This window comes from Myotis brandtii, unplaced genomic scaffold (assembly GCF_000412655.1).
Source record: "Myotis brandtii unplaced genomic scaffold, ASM41265v1 scaffold520, whole genome shotgun sequence".
Classification (NCBI taxonomy): Eukaryota; Metazoa; Chordata; class Mammalia; order Chiroptera; family Vespertilionidae; genus Myotis; species Myotis brandtii.
The window spans coordinates 2,529,548-2,551,601 of record NW_005369827.1 but is presented as its reverse complement, the minus strand read 5'-3'; the positions used below and the strand labels follow the sequence as shown (position 1 = coordinate 2,551,601).

The 22,054-nt window shown below is 41.4% G+C and overlaps 1 protein-coding gene across 1 annotated transcript in view; it reads right to left on the bottom strand.

Annotated features, from left to right (window-relative positions):
* Nucleotides 1–22,054, bottom strand: part of LIMCH1 (LIM and calponin homology domains 1) — an 83,800-nt gene that overhangs the window by 10,732 nt on the left and 51,014 nt on the right. Inside the window, exons 11-19 of the mRNA XM_005877485.2 lie at nucleotides 18,508–18,613; nucleotides 14,023–14,063; nucleotides 8,887–8,970; nucleotides 8,706–8,798; nucleotides 7,673–7,777; nucleotides 6,680–6,807; nucleotides 4,488–4,609; nucleotides 4,097–4,220; nucleotides 2–110 (exon numbers count right to left, since the gene is read on the bottom strand). Coding sequence (XP_005877547.1) covers nucleotides 2–110; nucleotides 4,097–4,220; nucleotides 4,488–4,609; nucleotides 6,680–6,807; nucleotides 7,673–7,777; nucleotides 8,706–8,798; nucleotides 8,887–8,970; nucleotides 14,023–14,063; nucleotides 18,508–18,613 — 912 coding nt within the window. The remainder of the gene's footprint in view (nucleotide 1; nucleotides 111–4,096; nucleotides 4,221–4,487; nucleotides 4,610–6,679; nucleotides 6,808–7,672; nucleotides 7,778–8,705; nucleotides 8,799–8,886; nucleotides 8,971–14,022; nucleotides 14,064–18,507; nucleotides 18,614–22,054) is intronic.

The following is a 22,054-nucleotide window of genomic DNA, read 5'->3' as shown; positions in this document are numbered from 1 at the left end:
CCCTGAAGCACTGGATGTGAAAATAGAGATTGAGGGTCTCAATGATCATCGCAGCTCCTTTCCCCAAAGGAAGCCCACAGGACGAGCACAGCTTCTTCCCACTTATAGACCTAGGTCAAAACCACGTATAATAATCAAACCTCCCATTTAGAAGAGTTGGTTACATACACAAACATGTAGCCTCATGCAAAAAAAAAAACATTCATGAGTGAAATGACAATTACTAAACTGATAATGAGCAGAAATGAAGCATTAGATGTAATTGGCAAACAAGTGCTAGATTAAATACAATGGGCCTCCATTGTGATAGAGAACCTGGCATGCATGTATATATGCATGTGTAAGTGTATTTTAGTTAATTGTTACAAGAAGTGGGTGTTGTTTATTCAATCACAATGATCAAATGCCTTGAAATGATTCCATGTATTCATCACGTTTATATAAACTCTAAAAGATGATCAAATTTAGCTTTAGTAAGATTTCAATGTTGCTTTAAAATTTTCTATAATTGATTCGTTGGCCCACGAGGGCATTTCTTTTACCTATTAAGCAAAGAAATCTTTTTTGTATAAAAATAGAGAGGCAATTGTGATACAGCCCCACAGGCCACAGGCCAATATGGGATCAGATCCCTGCTTTGTCCAGAGGTTCTGGGATCTGGTGCAAAGAACTCCCTTTGGGTTTCTCTTTCAACTTCAACATGAGAGGGTTGGACTAGATGATCTCTACTGCTCCTTCCAGTGTAAGCTCCGCGACTATAACCTGGGCACTCGGGAGTTGTAAGCCCCTTGAGGGCATGGGCTGCCTGGACCCCATCTCTGTACCCCCCAGCCCCCAGCAGAGGGCCCGCCAGTGGACAAAGAATCAAACCCAGCAGACCAACACCAGGCGAGGGATAAGCTGGCTGTCTCCTGGGGTGGCTTGCCCACAGCTAAGATCAGATGGCACTGGTGCCTATCATCTGGAAAGCGCTTGGAATTGCACAAGAAGTTTGAAAATGTGCAATACCATTCAGAAGCCAACAGAGTACAGAGGGACAGCAGAAACAGAAAGGAAGAAAACAGAGAAGAGGAAGAGTTGCCCTGAGCAAACCCTATTTATTAGGATTTCCCTCTACCCAGTAGTTAAATGAAATGTCTAAATCAAAGAAACCTTGGAGTAGTCCTCAGTAATTGGTCTCTCCAGTGAATGGGAACTCGGCAGCTTTTAAGAACATCATGGGGCCCAATTAACGTCCGGCAGCCATCCTTAGAGAGCCTGAGTAGGGGAAGGAAGGATGCAGTTTCGCTGCTCGGCCCCGCCTGGTTCTCTGTAAGAGCCATCAGCCTAGAAGGACCGAGCCGTCTTGGAGGGGAAGGCGCCGACTGAGGAGCCCGGCAACTGTCTGGTGGATTTTATTATTAGATTGCAATTTCCACAGAATATAATTAAAGGCCTGTGGCCACAGCCGCGCCAACGTCATGCACTTGGCTTTCTCTCTCCTCCTGCCTGTGTGTGTGTGTTGAAAGCGATTTGATGGGCAAACTTCTCAAAATCATTCGGCAAGCATTAATTCGGTTCGAATTATGCTTGGCAGGCTCTAGTCAAAACAGAGCCGCCTCCGAAAGGCTTGCTGACCTCTTGTACCGGTTTGGTGACTGGCCAGGAGGGGTGGGAGGACAGGGGGACAAGTGTCCCGCCTGGAAGTGCTCTCGAGGGCTTTTCCTGTAACATGGTAAAGGAGCCAACAATTATGACAAGAAAAGAGAAGCCCAACCCTATAAGAGAAGACATTTTAGGTACGGAAATAAAATACTTCCCTGATAACCAAAGAAAAGACCACAGAGTGTCCTAGAGGTAATTATTTCTAAAGAACAAAAATAGTAAATCCGTCTGGCAAAGATTATACATGCAATGGCTGCATGATATCAGACCAGGCTGGCGCTGTTGAACGGAAAAGCCAGAATAATTTTTCAATAGTTAAAATTGCATGCTGAGTTAGATATAAAAATCAAAGATGCGGGGGAGAGAGGGGCAAGGTAAGTAGGGATTTAGGAAAAAGCGTGTGCAGAGAGCCCAGAAAGGAAGGGCAGAACTTCAAGGAGGTATTTTCCAGTCGGGTAGCTTCCACCCTCTAACAATACATTCATTTTGAGGACATGTGATGAGGGGTGGTGTTCACAACATTTAATAACGGCTATGGCATTGGCATCTACAAAGCACAATGGTCCCCAGCCAGACGCTACCAGACGGTTTCACAGGTGTGGTTGGTTGCACACCCTGCCTGTTATTAGCTGTCAGTTCTGGGCTCTTGCTTATAAAAGTTCATTTCATTTGTACAGAAAGGGGCAGAACACAGAAAAAAAAATGAGGATAAGAGAAATGCCAACACAGGAGTGAACAGAACACGAGTCCACCTGTCTTCTAACTGGTTTTGGAATAACTCACCGAGCCCCCTGCCCACCCACACCTCCTCCTCCAAAATATCATGTTTTGCCCTGGTCGATGTGGCTCAGTGGCTAGAGCGTTGGCTTGTGGACCAAAGGGTCCTGGGTTCAATTCCCGGTTAGGGCACATGTCCGGCTTGTGGGCTCGATCCCCAGTGCGGGGCGTGCAAGAGGCAGCCGATCCATTATTCTCTCTCATCATTGATGTTTTTCTCTCTGTCTCCCTCTCCCTTCCTCTCCAAAATCAATAAAAATATATTAAAAAAACAAAAACAAAAAAACAAGAAAACAAAATGTCATGTTTTCAGGTAATACCCTAGAGCAGTGGTTCTCAACCTTCTGGCCCTTTAAATACAGTTCCTCATGTTGTAACCCAACCATAAAATTATTTTCATTGCTACTTCATAACTATAATGTTGCTACTGTTATGAATCGTAATGTAAATTGTAATGTGAACGGGTCATTCGACCGCCAAAGGGGTCGCAACCCACAGGTTGAGAACCTCGGCCCTAGATGATAAGTACCAGGGCCTAAAACATGGTTGGAAATCACTGCAATAATCAATAACAATCATGATTACTTCTGTGTGATTTCAGTTTCTATTTATTCCGAGTGTCATCTAGGCACATAGAAACAAAATTGGGTAGACATAAGAGAAAAGGGGGAAATGGTTCAAATACCATTTTTAAAATGTAACAGAAAAATAAGGTAACAAGTTGAACTTATAAAACAAGTCATCCTCATCCTTATCACCATCCTCATTGTCTACCACCAGCTGTACTACATAGTACTTATTATTCGTCAGGTACAAAACTTCACAGGTAGGTAGTATTATTATTGTTGCCATTTTATACATGAAGAAACTGAAGCAGAGAAAGATTAATCAACTTGCTCAAAGCCCTACACAGGCAAGTGGCAGAGTCAAAATCTGAATCCAGGTGGTCTAGCTCCAGGTAGAGGACTCGCTAAAGTATAATGAATGTTGTATTTTAAAAGCTGATTACAAAGAACCTCTGGTTTACATATGATCTTACCATTGAACTGTGGTATCATTTTGAATTCTTCTACCACTTAACCATCAAGTACTTTGAATAAGTTATTTAATTTCCTTGAGCCTCTATTTCCTCCTCTGAAAAATGGGAATAATAACTCAATTGAAGTTATTGGGGGAGCTCAGTGAGTTAATTGATGAAAAGATGCGAAAAGCTATGTAAACCCTTCAACACAGTGCCTTTTATATTGAAATGTATCAAAAATATTAGAAACTATTGTAAAAAAATAGAAATCTTACAAAATTAAAATATAGCCTAAGGTAGCTACCTAAAATGGAGAGAATGATAATGAATATTTGTCAATAGATTTTGAGACATTTTAACTCACTTAAAGAAATTGTTAATACAACATGCCTGCAAATTTTTTTCAATGTTTAGATTTGTGGGTTAAAAGCATTACTTTGCTTCTTTCAAATTGATAAACTCAGAATGTATTACTTGTCTGGGAGACTGTCCTAAATTTCCATAAACGTTTGTTAACGTGAATCAATGAGATTCAAGAGCGAGAAAGCACGAAAATGCTGCTAACACCTTGCTATCACATGCTTTTTCATTTTCCCATTCTTAGTCAATACATTAAAAAAAAAAGGAATTCCACATCTATCTTTGGTTACTCACTTCCGCCTTTCACTCGGTGACTCCATCTGATGGTTAATGCTGTTATCCAATGGGAGGGTTTTTGGCTTCACATCTTCTAAAGTGTTCACTGGCGGGTTTGATACCTGCTGATTCTGGGATGGACCTGAGGCCAAACAAGAACATAAGCTTAGTGCTCAGTAACATCACCTTTGCTTAGCAAGTCACCTTTCTTTAAAGTGCTAATGTCTGCTGAGGGCTCAAGGTGAGTCCGCGAGGAGAGTCTGGCACTTGGCGGTGGGAGTTTACTCACGGTGCTATAGAGCATAAGCTAGAAGAGAAGCCTGTAGCCAATAGAAATCATATCTGTCTGGATGACAAGCGGGGCTGTCGTACAATAATTTAAGCATCAGTTGGTCTTCTCCTTCCTTACCCTGAGCTAGCTGCGGGTTCACCCCACAGTGGGGGGCCCCAGCTTCTGTATCCAGCTGATCATTTTGATGGGTTCCTTTTGATACAGGGTTCTCAGAATCAGTCAAGGCCCCTTGAATAAGTCTGTTAAAATAAATAAGTATATTTCAGAGCAGAGATAAAAGCAACTGAACTAAAATTATTGATCTTATCCTTTAGGGCAGTGGTCGGCAAACTGCGGCTCGTGAGCCACATGCGGCTCTTTGGCCCCTTGAGTGTGGCTCTTCCAGAAAATACCACATGTGGGCACGCACATATAGTGCGATTGAAACTTTGTGGCCCATGCGCAGAAGTCGGTATTTTGTGGAAGAGCCACACTCAAGGGGCCAAAGAGCCGCAGTTTGCCGACCACTGCTTTAGGATATGGAAGTACCAATTTCAATATGAAAAAAACAAACAAATGAGGGCTAACTAATGCTTATTTGTTCTTTCTATTTTAAACTAGGTTTAAATGCTCTGAACTGCTACTCGTTTTTATTATCCATCAATTTAACAAGCTTGAGAAACCATCATTTCTGATGTCCCTCCCACCTCCCTGCCCACAAAGCAATTCATTCTAATAATTTCAAGAGAAGCCAGAGCTAACTGCTGGACTCCCCCAGATTTTCACGAGAGGACTTATTGGAGAAATCATTTGGACCACGTGGGACTTTGGCAGCCCATGGTTATCTACATAGCTTTTTTATAGCGTCTGTGTATAAAGAAAGGAGAGGTTGAAGAGATTTTAAAGGGTCTCTGGCAACAATAGAGGCTGTTTGGAGAACTATAAAAAACTCACAAAAAATGCTTATCAGTGGTGCTCAAAAATTCCTGATGGGTGGCTTTCACTTCATAAACCTGGAGAGTCCCTTTAAACAGTGTTAACTGGAAGCAGATGTGCTATTCCGAGGGCTCTGCAGACTCTGGACGTGGGCCCCGAGCTCCTAAACCAGTGATGGCGAACCTTTTGAGCTCGGCGTGTCAGCATCTTGAAAAACCCTAACTTAACTCTGGTGCCGTGTCACATATAGAAATTTTTTGATATTTGCAACCATAGTAAAACAAAGACTTATATTTTTGATATTTATTTTATATATTTAAATGCCATTTAACAAAGAAAAATCAACCAAAAAAATGAGTTCGCGTGTCACCTCTGACACGCGTGTCATAGGTTCGCCATCACTGCCCTATACCCTACACCTCACCCAGTCTTCTAGCTGATGGGTATAGGAGGATTCTCAGAGCAAATCCCACCAGAAGAGCTCAGCTCTCAGCCAACACTGCCCTATACCCTACACCTCACCCAGTCTTCTAGCTGACGGGCATAGGATTTTCAGAGCAAATACCACCAGAAGAGCTCAGCTCTCAGCCAATCCCAAATTCACCAGTCTTTGAAAAGAACCCTTAGATAGCCATTCCTGTCTTCAGGCCCCTTTGAGGATGGTGTGTGTGTGTGTACGTGCAACCTGGCCCAGAATGCACACTTATCAATATCTGTCTAGTATCTCAGAGCTGCAGAGACAAACATCTGTCTCATAAAGAACGTGCTCGTGGCAGAGCCTCCTGGGTTTCTGTGGATCCCTTCTAGGTTAGGTGTGGGGTGGAAGCAACAAACTTACCATTGCCCAAAGCTACAATCCGATTCTGCTCCCAGGGAATAGACTAGAACCCATGAGTGTGTGTGGGGGGGAGGGGTTTACCCACACCCAATCAATTTGTTGGTTGTTCTTTATATTACCACACAGAGTAAACGTGGCTTCTCACAGCTCAGAGGATACGAACAGCAGGGTTCAAGTCCACACTGAAACCACAGTGGGTGGGACCCCAGCACATGTCTTCAACCTCTATCCCTCCAGACACATGAACCATTTCAGGTGAGCAATGCTTAGGTTTAGGGCTTTGAATGGACCACATGCCCCTTCTCTGATCTACACTGTCTCCTCTCATTTGAAAAAGTCTTCGCCTATTTAAAAATCAGGCTATTTATATTCAATTACATAAGGACACTGACTTCAGAGTCATTAGAATGTGTTCAAGCAATATGTAATGTATTACTGGAATGATCATTTCAAAGGCGAATATGATTTGCATCAGCAATGAGCACTCTTCCTGGGAGAGAACAGGCAGAGCCCGGTTTTGCGCATTTAGACCGACAGCCTGAACCGTGGGGCATACCTGCCCTTTTCCTCCAGGGGACCACTTTCTCTAGTCTCAGGCAACAAGCCATTGTTGCCCCCCTGGAATGGTTTCTTCTGTCTTGTCTCTTGTTCTTCTTCATGACAGTTTTCCAGATCCATCTTATTCTAATAGGGAAAACAAGGATAATCTTAAATATAAATTAAACCCACTTGACAACACTCATCTCTGGCTATGAAATAGCTGAAACTTTCCCACCCCCCCACCCCCTAATCACATTGCCTGCAAGTTAAGGAACAGTTGTTCAAATTAATTGAATAGTAACTGAGCTATAACGATTTAAAATAAACGTGCAATCTGGATCTTTTTCAGAAGTTGTCATAGAGGGGAGTAGTTTAGAACTGCTAATTTCAGGACAAATGGCTTTCTAGTGCCCACCATTATCTTCTTTAATGCAGATTATAGACTATCCAGGGTTTGGTATGACTTCTGTCCACTACCTCCATGACCTTGTTTGGGGGATGTGGAGGTAGACCAGCTGTTCGGGGCTCTCTCCAGCCCTTGAAGACACATGTAAATTTCATGTGGAATTTTAAGAGTGGGTTAGAGGCAACTTTGATGGAGGCTGGTGGAGAGCCTGCTGTTGCCATCCTGCTGCTGCCACCAGTGCAAAGGGATGTGTGCTATGGTAGAGAGGAATGCATGCCTATTGAATGAACGAATGATGGGCAGAAAGAAGTTTTCCCAGCACAAGGCCCTTGAATTAGGACCTAACCAGCCAGTGCAGAGAGACCTTGGTAGCCAGCCTGTGGGGCAGATCTGGCCTCAGCAATGATTATACTGCCCCTTGGGCAATGGCTCTAGGATTTGGCCATGGAATGATAACACCGTGGTGTATGATGGCCATGTAGTAGCTGACACGAACCCAGGGAAATAGCCAGTCCTGGATTTAAACTCATGGAAAACTTGGCTGTTTGGTTTTGTGCTTCTTTTAGGTTTATTTCACAAACTGCTTTTAATTTATAGTCTCACCACTGTTCCATTGCCTTCAGTCACAGAGGAGGATGTCGACAGCTGGTCTGCGGAACTTGAAGAAATAGTAAATGGAACCACAGTGTCTTCAATTATTTTGCGCTCCTAAGAGGAAGAACGGGAAGTAATGAAGGGGGGAAAATCAAGTATCATATTTGTCAAGAGAAAAATTTCATTAAGGAACTTTAGAAAAAAGACATCAGAATTATATGCAAACAAGCAGGGCATTAAAAAAAGGTCTTATTTTCTAAAAGCACATAAATCAGATAATACTCTCTACGGGCAATGATTTGGAAATTAGCATTTGATTTAATAGGAAAACAAAGTCTTCACAAATTAATTAGTTAGTGAGATGCAAGAAGCCTTATTAGAAATGCTGTAGGGATTGGATTATGTACAAAAATTATTATTGAAGATAAAATTCACAATGATATTAATCATAAACAAATTTTAGATAATATAGATAAAATGTAGCTCCCTTTAAATTACCTAATGTGGTCTGGTTTGTTCATCTAAAAAATATGAAACCTACAAAACCAAATATCCCTCCCCACCATTCCTTAGCACTGCACTCAGCCTACTGTACCAAATCTCTTTACTAAATCTCTTCAGTACCATAGAGTGAGTGCAGTGGTAAGACTCATTTGGCCTTGATTATCAAAATTATCCTCATAAAATTAATTCACCACCAAACATGTTTGCTCAAACAAACACACTGACAAAGACATTGATATTTTAATGTCCTCTCTCTAAGATCAATCAAGAATCTGATTCTCTGACTAGAGATCAGATATAATTATATTGTCACCCTTGACCATGACTCAGCACACCCGATCACAAACTGAATTTGGTGGAATTGTGGTCTTTTAGTGCCTCCAGGATACGACTCTTTTAAAGAGGTTGATGGGCTCTTCTATGGGTGAAGATCATCAGCCACAGCCACACGTACACACATACCACAGACACAAAGAGCCTTGATAGCCTCTGAGGAACTAGGACCACAACATCCAATTCCTTCTCGGGAATTTCCTACCTCCTCATAGTATCTGCGTTCTTCCTCTTCCACCTCCTTTTGGGCCTTTTCCCACTCTTCTTTCAGCTTGTCCTGCTCTTTCTGGTATCTCTCCTGTTACAGAATTTCCAGAGACTGTTCTGAACCGACCATTGCACACATCACTGGACATTCCCCCCTCAAAGCCACCATGTTGAGAGACCATCTTCTTGTAACATTCTGAATCTAACCCGATCATGTAACACAAGGGGAAGAGCATGGTGTGGTATGCAAACTGGTTAGGAACCTAAAAATCCCAGGGAGAACAGTACAGGGTGGGGGCAAAAGTAGGCTTACAGTTGTCTGTATGGAAAATAATGCAGTAATTAATAAATAATAATGCAAGTTTAAAACTGTTTTGTGTTATCACAACTGTAAATCTACTTTTCCCCCATTGTGTATTTTTAAAAAATATATATTTTATTGATTTTTCACAGAGAGGAAGGGAGAGGGATAGAGAGTTAGAAACATCGATCATCTGCCTCCTACACACCCCCTACTGGGTATGTGCCCGCAACCAAGGTACATGCCCTTGACCGGAATTGAACCTGGGAGCCTTGAGTCCGCAGGCCTACGCTCTATCTACTGAGCCAAACCAGTTAGGGCCCCATTGTGTATTTTCTGCTGTTGTTTTGTAGAACTGTTTTTCAGATATGAGTAGGCATTTCCTTACGAAAAGAGAAAAGATGAAAAGATTGAAAGACTCTAAACTCTTCCTTCACTTGAGTTTTGTCCTAGGAGGTTAGCCAAACCACTAGTTTTGCCATTCTGCTAAGAGAAATACGTTTGCTGCTGGGAGAGTTTAATAAAGGATAAAAAAACGAATTCTGCAGAAAGGTCCAAAGTGGACAAGATGGTAATTAGTTGAGTAGTCAAATTACTCTTTGCTTGAAGCCATTGTACCCAAATGCAATGTCCCTAGCTTTAAGTAACTTCTGAATTAAGAGTAGCTTTTAAACAGCCCACTAGAAGGCTTCAGTATCAGAACTGCCATTTCTTATTTCCAGAAATAATACAACCCTAGTCACCACTTCTGGGGGAAAAGAATCAAATACTGTGAATAAGAACAGCTTTGAAAATGTGACCAGAGTTCCTGACCGCTGACTGGAAGAAATGAATAAATGGTGATGAAAATTAATGCCTAAAATGAGAACTGATACCCCTGGATGCTTGGGAATGGCATCCCTGACTTGACCGAGACAAAGGAATCAGTATGACATAACAGTCAAATACTTTAGGCTAATTATTGCCAAACCTCTCTCTGAGGCTCAAACAAGTCTGGGCTCCTATCCTCCTGGGGAGGCGCTGGGATCTCCTCCAGGCCTTACCTGTTGTGCCGTTATCTTAGGAGCGGAAGGGCTGTATTGGGATTGCAAGAGCCTGGTGTTCATGTGAATGCTCTGGCAAAGCCATGGTTGGTCAACCCCTGGCGGGCTTTTCTTTCCAGATAAAGGTTTTGTTACAAACACCTACCACTGTAAAACCTAACATTGTAAAGTTTTAGAGAGGAACTTCAGGGGCTTTTCAAATAGAGAAAACAGACCTCAAAACTTCACAAAAGCTGAAAAACAAGTGAAGCATTTTAGGTTCATTGGTTCTAGAAGCTCACATCACATGCTCCCCTCCCCAAGAGGATGCACTGATACCTGTAATTCGGGGCGTGAAAGACGTACGTCTGCCCCCCCCCCATTTCCCCACAAACACCTTTCCCCAAAGCCCACAGCCCACCATGCCACCCCACTGGATAACAATTCGGTGGGGCAGGAAGGAGACATACGCCCGCATCTGTAACCGTGGTCCCCTTCCAGAGGGTAGCAGACAGGGTGTGCGTGGCCCGCGCACTTGCCTGCCGTCTGTGCTCTGTGGATTCCCTGACTCTGGGCTGTGCATCTCTCAGCTGGAAAATGGGCTCCTGATTTCCGAGAGAACAGCAGATGGCTGGGGCTGGTCTGGCCTCTCTCTTCCAAAGGCCCCAGAAGTCCCCGTGTGACTTTGCTGAATCCGGTTCTTACTAACATTTTGATAGTGAAGATTTACCTCCATGCAGTTTTGAAAAGTGTAAAATTTAACTGGCAGACCTAAAGCCACTCTACAAATAGCGGGCTATCTAAACGGATCTGCTCCTGCCCCTCGGGAAGTAAGCCAAAGGGATTAGAACACAAAATATTTTTTAAAAAAGTAAAATAAACTTGCATGGAGCATTGCTTTCTACACAGCAGCAGAAAGCCATGAAAATGAATGAGATTTAAAATGCTTTTTATTTATGATTTTTTTCCGACGCTCTATCCGCTGAGCCAAACCGGCCAGGGCAAAAATTCTTTTTATTTATGATTTTTTTGGGGGGGTAAAATCAGTACTACTGGGGGTATCATGGAAAGAACATGAGTTTTAAAGTCATCAAACTTGGATTTGAAACCAAGTTCAACCCTTGTTAGTTGGGTGACCTTGAGCTATTAATTTAACTTCTTTGAGTCTTAGTTTCTTCAATTGCAAATGGGGGCTAATGAGATATACTCTGAAGAGTTTTATGAGAATTAAATTAGATAAAAGACATCAAACACCAACCACAGTTCCTGGCACAACTCAAGGACTCAGCAGGGGCTACTTCCTAAGGTTACTGGGGCTAATGAGATATACTCTGAAGAGTTTTATGAGAACAAATTAGATAAAAGATGTCAAACACCAACCACGGTTCCTGGCACATCTCAAGGACTCAGCAGAGGCTACTTCCTAAGGTTACGAGGTTCCTTTTTGAAGCCCTGTTACCCAACAAACATGGCATAAAACAAGTAGGCACATGAGCTATTTACTCCCAGAATTTTTCTAGAAATGAAAGTTTTTACTCAAAGATGGAGCAAATATTTCTACTTAAGAAACAAGAGCCAGGCTAAATTTGATTTCACATGGATGCTTTCGAAGTGCTTTTAATAGCCCTAGCAGGTTTGGCTCAGTGGATAGAGCATTGGCCTGTGGATTGCATGCACCTCGATTGCAGGCCCTGGTTGGGGCACATGCGGATAGAAATGAAAGTTTTTACTCAAAGATGGAGCAAATATTTCTACTTAAGAAACAAGAGCCAGGCTAAATTTGATTTCACATGGATGCTTTCAAAGTGCTTTTAATAGCCCTAGCAGGTTTGGCTCAGTGAATAGAGCATCGGCCTGTGGACTGAAGGGCCCCGGCTCCATTCTGATCAAGGCACGCACCTCGATTGCAGGCCCTGGTTGGGGCACATGCGGGAGGCAATCAATCCGTGTGTCTCTCTCACATGGATGTTTCTCCCTCTCTGTCTCCCCCCTCCCTTCCACTCTCTCTAAAAATCAATGGAAAAATATCCTCGGGTGAGGATTAACAACAACAAAAAAGCTTTTGACAATTCATTTCCACTGCTTCTGGAACTGGAATTTTATTGACAACAAAGGAGGTGAGGACTGCCTGAGTTGGCCGTTAATCAATACTTGGAAGTTAAAAAAATTTTTTTTAAGTGAAATGCTTTTTCCTTGTGTTCATCCATATAACCTCTGGTATGAGGAATTAGACACAGGGCATTATATCTGCAAAATGAACTAACAGACTCACTGATTTCTGAGAAGAATTCAATTCCATGTTTTTCCTGTGCTAAAAGTCTATTTAATACGACAAATTAAGAGAAGGCCTGGCCAGGGCGAGGGACACGAGTAGCCTATGGGCTGTCATGAGATGGACACACACAGCAGAGCCTTCATTTATCTAAAGGTCCTCTTTGTTGGCAGCACCGCTATTTAATCTTAGTCCCTCTTTGGTTCCCTTCCAAGAGGCTGATAGGATTCTGTGAACCTTTTGGGAGCTAATGAAAACACGAAGTAATTAGCCCCTGGCACGGGCAGGCTTTTGCTTCATTTCTTTTAGAAGCGATTTCTTAAATGTATTCACGCTCAGGAGCGTAAGATACTCATTCTGCATATTGATCCCGGGTCTGGGCAAATAGGACCGCTTATCTCAGCAGAGCTGCGTTTTGTGAGAAGTGATGCTTGCCGCGCGTAGAACTGCATCATTTCTTATGCCGCTGCTGCTGCCCACACTGGCCATCTCTAACCACTCACCACTGCCCACCAACGTCCCCTGAGATCAGGCAGTGGGGAGCCCCTGCTGTGGAACCCACATAGCAAACAGTCAGACTCTCTTTTTTTTGGTCTTTTAAGAAAGTTTTTTGTGAGTTTGGGAACCAAGTCAGTGAACAGAAATAATGGGAGAAAAATGCACGAGTCAAAGCGGACGGACACCCAGGCCACAGGGTATAAGGTTGAGAGGGTCTGGGAGGGCGGGGGTGTGGGGGAGAAATCCTAGCCGGTCCCTGGGGAATCAGCAAAAGGGGGGCTGCAGTGTTGAAAGTTGGCTCCCCCATCGCCCAGAACAGGTGCTGAGGCGAACCAGGTTCCCCAATAACTGTACTTCCTCCCTTCCCCCTGATGGGGTAATTTGGGGAGACACTTATAACAGCTTGGGAATCTTGAAAGAAAAAGTGAGGTGAGGGTGGGAGAGTTAGGGAGAAAGGGAAGAGTCTGGGGTACAGTCAAGGAAGATAACGTTCAGAGAAGATTCAGAGGCACAACGGTGATTTTGCGGCTGCACCCAAGGGCTCTGTGCTGGTTGACTGAGCCACAGAGGAACTGAATTCTACAAATCGGGCGGGAATTTCAAGGGTGAGCAAGGGTGACAGGCTCAGCCCTGGAAACACCCAGTTTAGAGAAGAGCCAGGTCCGCAGAAAGTGTTCAGATAAAATTGAGCAGCATGGCCTTTGACAGTGGCACATGTCTGGACACTTTAACTAGCAAATGCTTATTTTATGTCACTGAAATAAAAAATTGAAAACTAAGTGTGTGGTTACTATTACTCAAGGTACTGATTGCAACAAGGGGCGCAACAAAGACAGTTTGGGTCTTACAGAAAGAGTCCAGGCAGGGCCCTACTGCCAACTTAACTATGTTGAATGATTGTTCTCATAAAAAAAAAAGATTTTGAATGCTTACAGAAAGTGCATATTTTAATACTAATTCTTACTGTCACATGCATTTTAATTGCTTCTTTTAGATTTTACTTCCCTGACTCACTTACCCTTTTGTTTCCAGATCACAGCTCTGCATAATGATAACCCACATCTTCCTAATTCACCTGGCAGCATATGCATGGCTTTCACCTATTCTTTTACAATCATTTGAAGCCCATTTTTTTTATGGGATCTTCTGTAAGTGAATCAAATACTCTGTAATTAAAATCACACTAAATGCATGAGCTCATTCCTTAACATGAGTTACTTACAGGTGTAGTTGCAGGTGACTTTTCACTGCTGGGAGAATCCCCTGGACAGAAAGAAAGAAAAAGAAGAACACAGTGTGAGTAGCTTCGTACTGTATTTCTCATTGATCCTCTCAGTGGAGTGTGGCTCCTATGTCAGCTTCAAACCAATTTTTTTTGTAAGCCAAGAGGATGAGAAGATCAGAATAAAGCAGACCCCTGAAGCAGTTGGTACCCGTCACCAAAAGTAGTCAGGACCAGTGTAAGAAGACTGATGACATCAATTAGCACCCAGTACTAAGCACTAGGAAGCAAAATCTATTCCTACTAGTGCTGGTTTTTAATACACCTTGCATTCTGGCTTGATTGACAGTTCCCTCCTTGTCTGACATGGAGAAGTTTCATACAGAGAGAGGCCAAATGTCACCAAGAAATAAAGAGAGTGACACAGTTAACAAGAGAACCATGTTCCTGGTAAACGCTTCTAATCTTTGTTGTTGTTTTTTTTAAAGAAAAAGATAATAAAGAGGTAAATATTATCATTTCTTTAGATTTTCAAAATCAAAGTAAAATTCTGCGAATTTTCCCCCAATTTCAGTATAACTGGTACTGACATCAAAGAACTAGCTCTTTGCTAACTGTGTGCCAGAAACAAGCATTTTTCCCCCGAGGTCAGAAATGAAGAAAAATACCAGACATTATTGGTTGCCCGCAACATGGATTTTTTTGCACAGAAGAAATACAGCTAGCCAGTATGCATTTTACCTGACTGGGAGAAAAACTGGGAACGTCGCCAAGAGTTCTGAACTCTAAGCGGAAGGCTGGCAGTGCCAGGCGACTCTAGATCAGATGGTAGAACGGAACAAACAGAAAATCATGAGAACAGGGGTGACAGTTGTGTAGAACCTTCTCCCAAATCCCAGGCCCAGGTGTGGCTATCCAAGAACGGAGAGGGAAAGCATCTGAAGTGTAAAATATCTCAGTAAAACTCACACACACCCTGAAGACATGGGCAAAAGTCAACGGAAATGAGACAGTTCATGCTATTGCCTATCTTCTTTGATGTCAGGTGACATTTAATGGGCTCATACTTAAAGGTGATATTGTTAAAATGTTGAATCTCAAGATAATAAGATGATATGCTATGAAAGAGCAAAATGCACAGTGTGCATTGCTTTTGGAGAACACCAGAAAAATATAAAAGACAGCAGAGATGAGTTCAGTTATTATTGTATACACTTCATAAAAGTTACGCATGGAAATCTGTGGCAGAAATTATATATCCTATATAATAAAAGCCTAATATGCAAATCGACCAAATGGCAGAATGACCACTGGAACAACCGGTCACTATGATGTGTACTGACCACCAGGGGGCAGACGCTCAATACAGGAGCTGCCCCCAGCCCACAGGCCCCAGGCCAGCCAAGGCAGGGGGCCCCTGATCGCCCTGCCGGTTGTCCCGCAGATCGGCCCTGATCACTGGCCAGGCCTAGGGACCCTACCTGTGCATGAATTTTGTGCACCGGGCCTCTAGTGTGTGTAATAAGAGCATGTAAATGTCTATGTGTCATGTGACAGCCTCACGCAGACACAAGCTCATTTGCATCCTGAAGCTAGCACTGTGCCCATCTGTCATCATTCTCAATGCAAATAATGGATTTTTTGCACAAAAGAAATACAGCTAGCCAGTATGCATTTTAACATGCACATATTTTCCTGAAACACCAATTTGAGGTATCTTGCTACTGTTGGGAGAGTTGAGAAAAGGAAATTTGTCATCTTTAAATGTATTTTATGAAGGTTTTCAGAGTAATTAAAGACTATTTGTGCATGTGTGTATGTTTAAGGGAAATCTGTGGAACAACGTTAGGGCTCAGTGGCCTATAAGATCAGCCTACAAACAGATGGCTTTATGGAAATGGGGGAGATAGACTGTCTGGGGGAGCGAGTACTAGGTATGGCTCCCGGATTCCCCCTCTTAAACCTATAGCTCCTTTGGACTTGAGGTGCGACCTCAGACTAGTTAGTTACAGGTGCACTGCCTTTTTATATCTGGGCAACGACCTATACTTTCCCTGTCCCTCCACATAGCTTTTAAGATTACATTTATTAGAGGCCTTTTGCTTCATGAAAGATATGAATTTATACATTCTAAACAAATATTACTGTTATTTCTATATCTATCAGCGATGTCTTTGGAGCACAATTTAAACACATATTTCAAGTCTGTGGTCTTCTGAGTGTGGTCCCTGGATCTGCAGCATCATATCCCTCTGGGAACTCTGCAAATACTGTGGCCTCAGCCTAGACCTTGCGGGACTGGGACTGGAGGGTCAGCTATCTGTGCTTTAACCCATCCTGCCCAGGTCCCTGGCATATAATCATGTTTGAAAATTACTACTTAAAGTCCTATCTCCGCAACAGAAACCCCTTTATTTTAAGGAAAGCATTTATAATATTTTACTGCCTGGTATCTTGCTACTATCCTGTAATTACCAGATTCTATTATGAGTGCTTGTGTTGAGCTAAACACTTTTTTTGGTTTATCTCAATTAATTCTTCCAATACCCCTATGAGGTTGGTACTGTTATTATTTCTAGTGTACAGGTGACGATTAGAGATTCTGGAGAACTTGGTGGGGAGATCTCACAGGTAAGATCTGCATGAGTAAGGATTGGAACCCGCATGTTCTGTCTCCAGAGCCTGCAGCTGTTATTACAGCTCCCATGAACCAGACAACAAAACTAACTACTATGACATAAAAATAACAATTTCCTCTCTGCATTCCTTATCTGCACAATGACGAAGAGTTAGGAATAGGGCAGAATTTAAATTTGTCTAAATATGGCCAATTGCTGGCCTAGTTATAGGACTATTTTTGTCAATTCCCTTCAGTCGGACCAAAAAATTTAAAATACATGTTTTGAAGACAGTATTGAACTTGTTTCCACATTAAGAAACTAGTGCTCATCAGTGCATGTTCCGATAAATTCCTTCCCAAGTACTTCCCTGTTATGTAGAGAGAGCCCAACTTATCTCTCAGCCCTCAACAAAGGTTAATGGAAGCCAACTCAGATTCTACCCCAAACAGCTGACCACCCTTGTAAAAAAAAAAAAAAGTAAATCCCCAGCCACAATATGCTTATACTATCTTCTCTTTGCCTGGACTGCTCAATCTATAAAATAAACTGGGGAAAGTATAGTAAAAAAGAAAAGCAAGATACCTTACAGTTCTTGCTTCCGGAGCTTAGCTGTTTTCATATCTAGAGAGAACTCACACCAGTAAAGCCCAGTGGTCTGTTCTGAAGAATAGTCCCTATGAATCATGGACTTCTTAGGACATCCCCCTACTGCTCTCATCACTAAGGCTCCTTTTGGGGTGACTGGGGGCATCTAGATGTCTCACCAGGATAAAGGGTTCAAGTTGGGCTTTTAAATAGTACAGGATAAACTCACAACCTACACATGGCCTAAAAGGTACAAATGACACATAGACATTTGCAGTGGTCAGTGCCTTTTACAACTCCCATAGGCCCTAAACTCCTATCTTTTTAGAGGCCACCCCTCCACACATTATATCAAACATATGAAACATAGTAAAATATACCCTCAGCATATACATGTATTTAATATATATACAGGCAGTCCACAGGTTACGTTGGACTCGAAGTATGTCATTTCGTGTTTACATCGCCATCTCCCATTTATGTATAAAAAAAAAAAGTCCCGTCATTTCGACATATATACAAATGTGCTTTATGTTTTTTATTATTTATTACCCACAAGTGAAGGTCAGGAATTGTTATCTTTCTTTTAAATTTTTTTTACTGTTTCACTTCATTACTGCTGTGTATGTGCTCCATGTGAGTGACGGAGGTGCTTATGTAGGTGGGTTCCGACTTACCGCGAAAATCGCGTTACGTGGCTCTCCGACGTAACCCGAGAACCTACTGTATATACACATCTATTCTTGCTATAACAGTTTCGGGAAAAATTAAAGTTTTTGCTTATGAGTAATACACTTAACCTACAATGTGGAATAATTTCTCGGTGCACACCCAGCAATTATTATGAAGTAAGAAAGTCTGACTTTCTTCTAAAATTATTGCCAAGTGGATATTTTATAAAGACTACATAATTAACAATTAATGGAATTGATATAATATTAAGATTATAAACTTTTTGTTAAAGTTATTTATTTTTTTCCCATTTTAGAGACAATAAAATTATTTTAAGGAATCCAACACTTGTGTAGGCCTTATCATGCCAATGGTGCCCGGCTGGCAAAATGGTCTTGGCAGCTGGGGTCCTTGGCTGGGCCACAGAGAATGCAGCCCCAGAATTCTATTCTGAAATCAGTAATCTAGCCACCAGGCTCTGCAAACACTATGGCCAAAGGGACATCAACATAAAGGAAGTAATCCTCATTCACATGAAGTAATATTTCACTGCAGATGGGCCCAGGAGAACATGTAGGACTAAAATAAAGCATTTCCTTCTCTTTACCTTGAGAATTGAGATTTGGCAAATGTAACTGGTTGGTTTCAGGCATTTTGTCCAGAAACGGAAACGTCAGGGTTGCTTCTGGTTCTGGAGACTTTGGCTTTACCACCTGGTTCAGGAGCAATGGACACAAACATGGCAAGGATTATCTATTAGCAAAGACACAGGCAAAATAAAATGAAAGAATCCACGACAATCACATAAGTCAGTAAGCCCAAACATCTAACTTTTAAATGGAAAATTGGCCCCATTTTTCTTTCCCCATTTGTGTTTTTCTACTTTAATGTAGAGGTCAATTTTCCAGAGGTATCAAATGAGAGCATATAAAAATTTCATGATCACTTTTTTCCCAAACCCAGAAGACAGTATTCCATCTTTGGGATTATACATCATTCTGTCTCATTTTCTTATTGATAAATCACACAGTCTCTCCCTGATGCTACATAATGTCAGGATGTGAGATGTCCCATATAAGACTAAAAAAATACCCCCTTATTACGTAAGTGCTAAATACTAAGGTAATATTACCTTCTAATGGGCATTATTCTCAGACACTACACAACCCCCCATCAAATTCATGCAAAACACATTAAAGATAATATACTTTGCCTGTTGACATAGAAACATTATTATAAATAGCCATCATCAAACAGCTCCATAGCAATGATGCCCTTAGGGGGTTTTGAGGCATGTTAAATTACTTGTCCTATGGTAAATAGTCCCCAATTTAGAAATTCTTACATTTGTTTTGTAAAAGTAGAATTTTCTTGTTATTGCTATTTAATTTTATCTTGTTTCTCCCAATCTGAATGGCCTTTGGTAGAAGCACTTTCTTTCTGATTTGTTGTTTCTTATCAACTGATTGCTGAGAGACCAGATTACCAAACTAATGTCTAAAATAATAATCAGTAGACTCTGAGCAAAGATCGGAATGAGGAGCAGAGCTGGATCAGTTCATGTCCTTCCAGCTGCGTACAGGACTTCCTCTGATTCACTCTGGCTGGAGGCTGGGTTCCCAACAGATTCATTTGATGGCCAATAAGGCAAGTGAGGTTATAGAGAGACCAGTGTTTCATCATAAGCTGATCTATGATTTGGTCCTCAGGACGATTTAATGTCTACAATTTCTTCTTGATAGGATTCTATTTTTTCTTTTTAAATATATTTTTATTGATTTCAGAGAGAGGAAGGGAGAGGGATAGAGAGATAGAAATATCAATGATGAGAGAGAATCATTTGAACGGCTGCCTCCTGCACACCCCCTACTGGGGATCAAGCTTGCAACCTGGGCATGTGCCCTGACAGGGAATCGAACCATGATCTCCTGATTCATAGGTTGATGCTCAACCACTGAGCCACGTTGGCTGGGCACTTATTTTTTCTTATAAATAATATATCCAACCCTAATGGAATCCTGAAGAAAATACATTTAATCACTTCATTCTACATTAGATAAGTCAACCAGATAGCTAAATGAACTTCAGTATTAACTAAACATGCAATAAGTTGACAACCCTCACATCCTGACCTCATACCATCTCCCCTATATTTAAGTCAGATAAAACATGTTTCAGCTAATGCCCAGTTGTAAATGAAACAGTTCATAGTCAGCAGAAACACTCAAAATGACCACCATATAAAAAGATCAGTGTGTGTGCATGGGCACTTGGCAACACTCTCAAGTGAAGTAAAAATTGTTGCAGCCACAGTGATCACCTCTCTCCCTTTTTCTAAGAGCTAATTGTACAGGAGGGAAAGGAGAAGGAAAGAAATTCACATGGTGGAAGAAAAGCAGTGTGTTCAAAGACCATTACACCATTTGTTAATCAACTAGCAGAAATTCTTAACCTGGAGTCCATAGAACAGAATTCAGGGGCTGTATGTACTTGCTACCAATTGATAAAAAAACAACAACACCCAAACAACAACAACCACCACCAAACACAACAATCTGCACACACACACACGCACACACACAGAGTTAAGACCCTGAAAACAATTTTTCCACAGGGTAGATGTGACACTTGTGGTCCAAAGATGGCTCACAAGTGAGGTTCACAGACAAGGTATGCAGAAGAACATTCTTTAGTTATGATATTCATTCTGTTTGATTAAAAAAAATTCTAGCTATGAAGTAGAGTTCTCCTTTCAGTTTAGATTTAAATGGAACAAAAAGTTAACTTGGAAGAATACTAAATAATGAAGTGTAACATAGATCAGGCAAAACCTGCAAAGACAGGAAATCCTGCCTGCCCCCAATGTTTTCCCACAGTTTAGTTCCTCTTTCAAGACCTCCAGACCATTCTTTAATTCTCTATGTATAAAAAGGGGGGAGCTAGAGCCAGAAATTTCCAAAAGGCATCAAGGCCATAGGCATTTCTGAGACTCTACCAAGGACACGGCACTCTCAGCTCCCTAAGGCCAGGGGCCCCATCTTGGTCACCGTTGAATAGCCACTGTCTAATACATAGACAGTGCTTGGCACATAGTAGGTACACAGTCAATATTGGTTGACTAAATGATGGAAGAACCAGTTGTATAAGTGGTAAAATTTTCACGCTAAAGTCAAATCAAAATTTAGGGTTAAGTTTTAAAGTTGAAATATCACCACAGGCAGTATGCCCATAGGCAAGTCAGTGGTACCCTACTTTGGTGGCCCATTTGAATCATGGGGAGCTTTTAAAAATACAGGTGCCTGGGCCCTACCCCCAGAAATTCTGATTTATCTGAGCTGGAGATGCTTGGTGTATTTTTAAGTTCTAAAAGGTAGCCAAGGTTGAGAACAATTGGTATAAAAGATGAAAACTTTTATTCTCTGCCTGAAAACAAAACAAATTACCCTGAAGAGAATGAGACTCCAAACAAGGAAGAAAGTTAATAAAAAATAGATGTTAAAACCAATTATATCAGAATAATAAGTTTCGAGTTTCCTTGTCCAAATCCGGAGGCATCAGAAGTACGCTGCTATAAAATAGTTAAATATGGGAAGGAGAATCTTTACTGAGCTGAGAATAACCAAGCTCATACACAACAAACCAAAACCTGACTTCAAAGCTTTATAACTTGCAGAAAGAGAGACTAAAAAAGCAATCCCATTTACCATCTCACCAAAAAAATTAAGCTACCTAGGAATAAACTTAACTAAAGAGGTAAAAGACCTCTACTCAGAAAACTACAGGACGTTGAAAAAAGGAGATAGAGGAAGACATAAAGAGATGGAAGAACATACCATGTTCTTGGATTGGTAGAATCAACATCATTAAAATGTCCATACTGCCCAAAGCAATCTATATTCATAATTAGAATTGATTGTTTAAATAAAATTTAATAGATGTAGAAAGAATACATATATCTATATATATACCAATTATTACTAGTAGAGAGGTAGGTTTCTGTGACTTTTGCTCTCTCTTACTCTATGTCTATGTTTGTTTATATTTAATTTAAAATAAATGTACATATATTACTTGATAGATTTATTACATATGTGTACATCACAATGTAGCAGGATACAGAATTAACGCCAAGAAATCTATGGCATTTCTATACA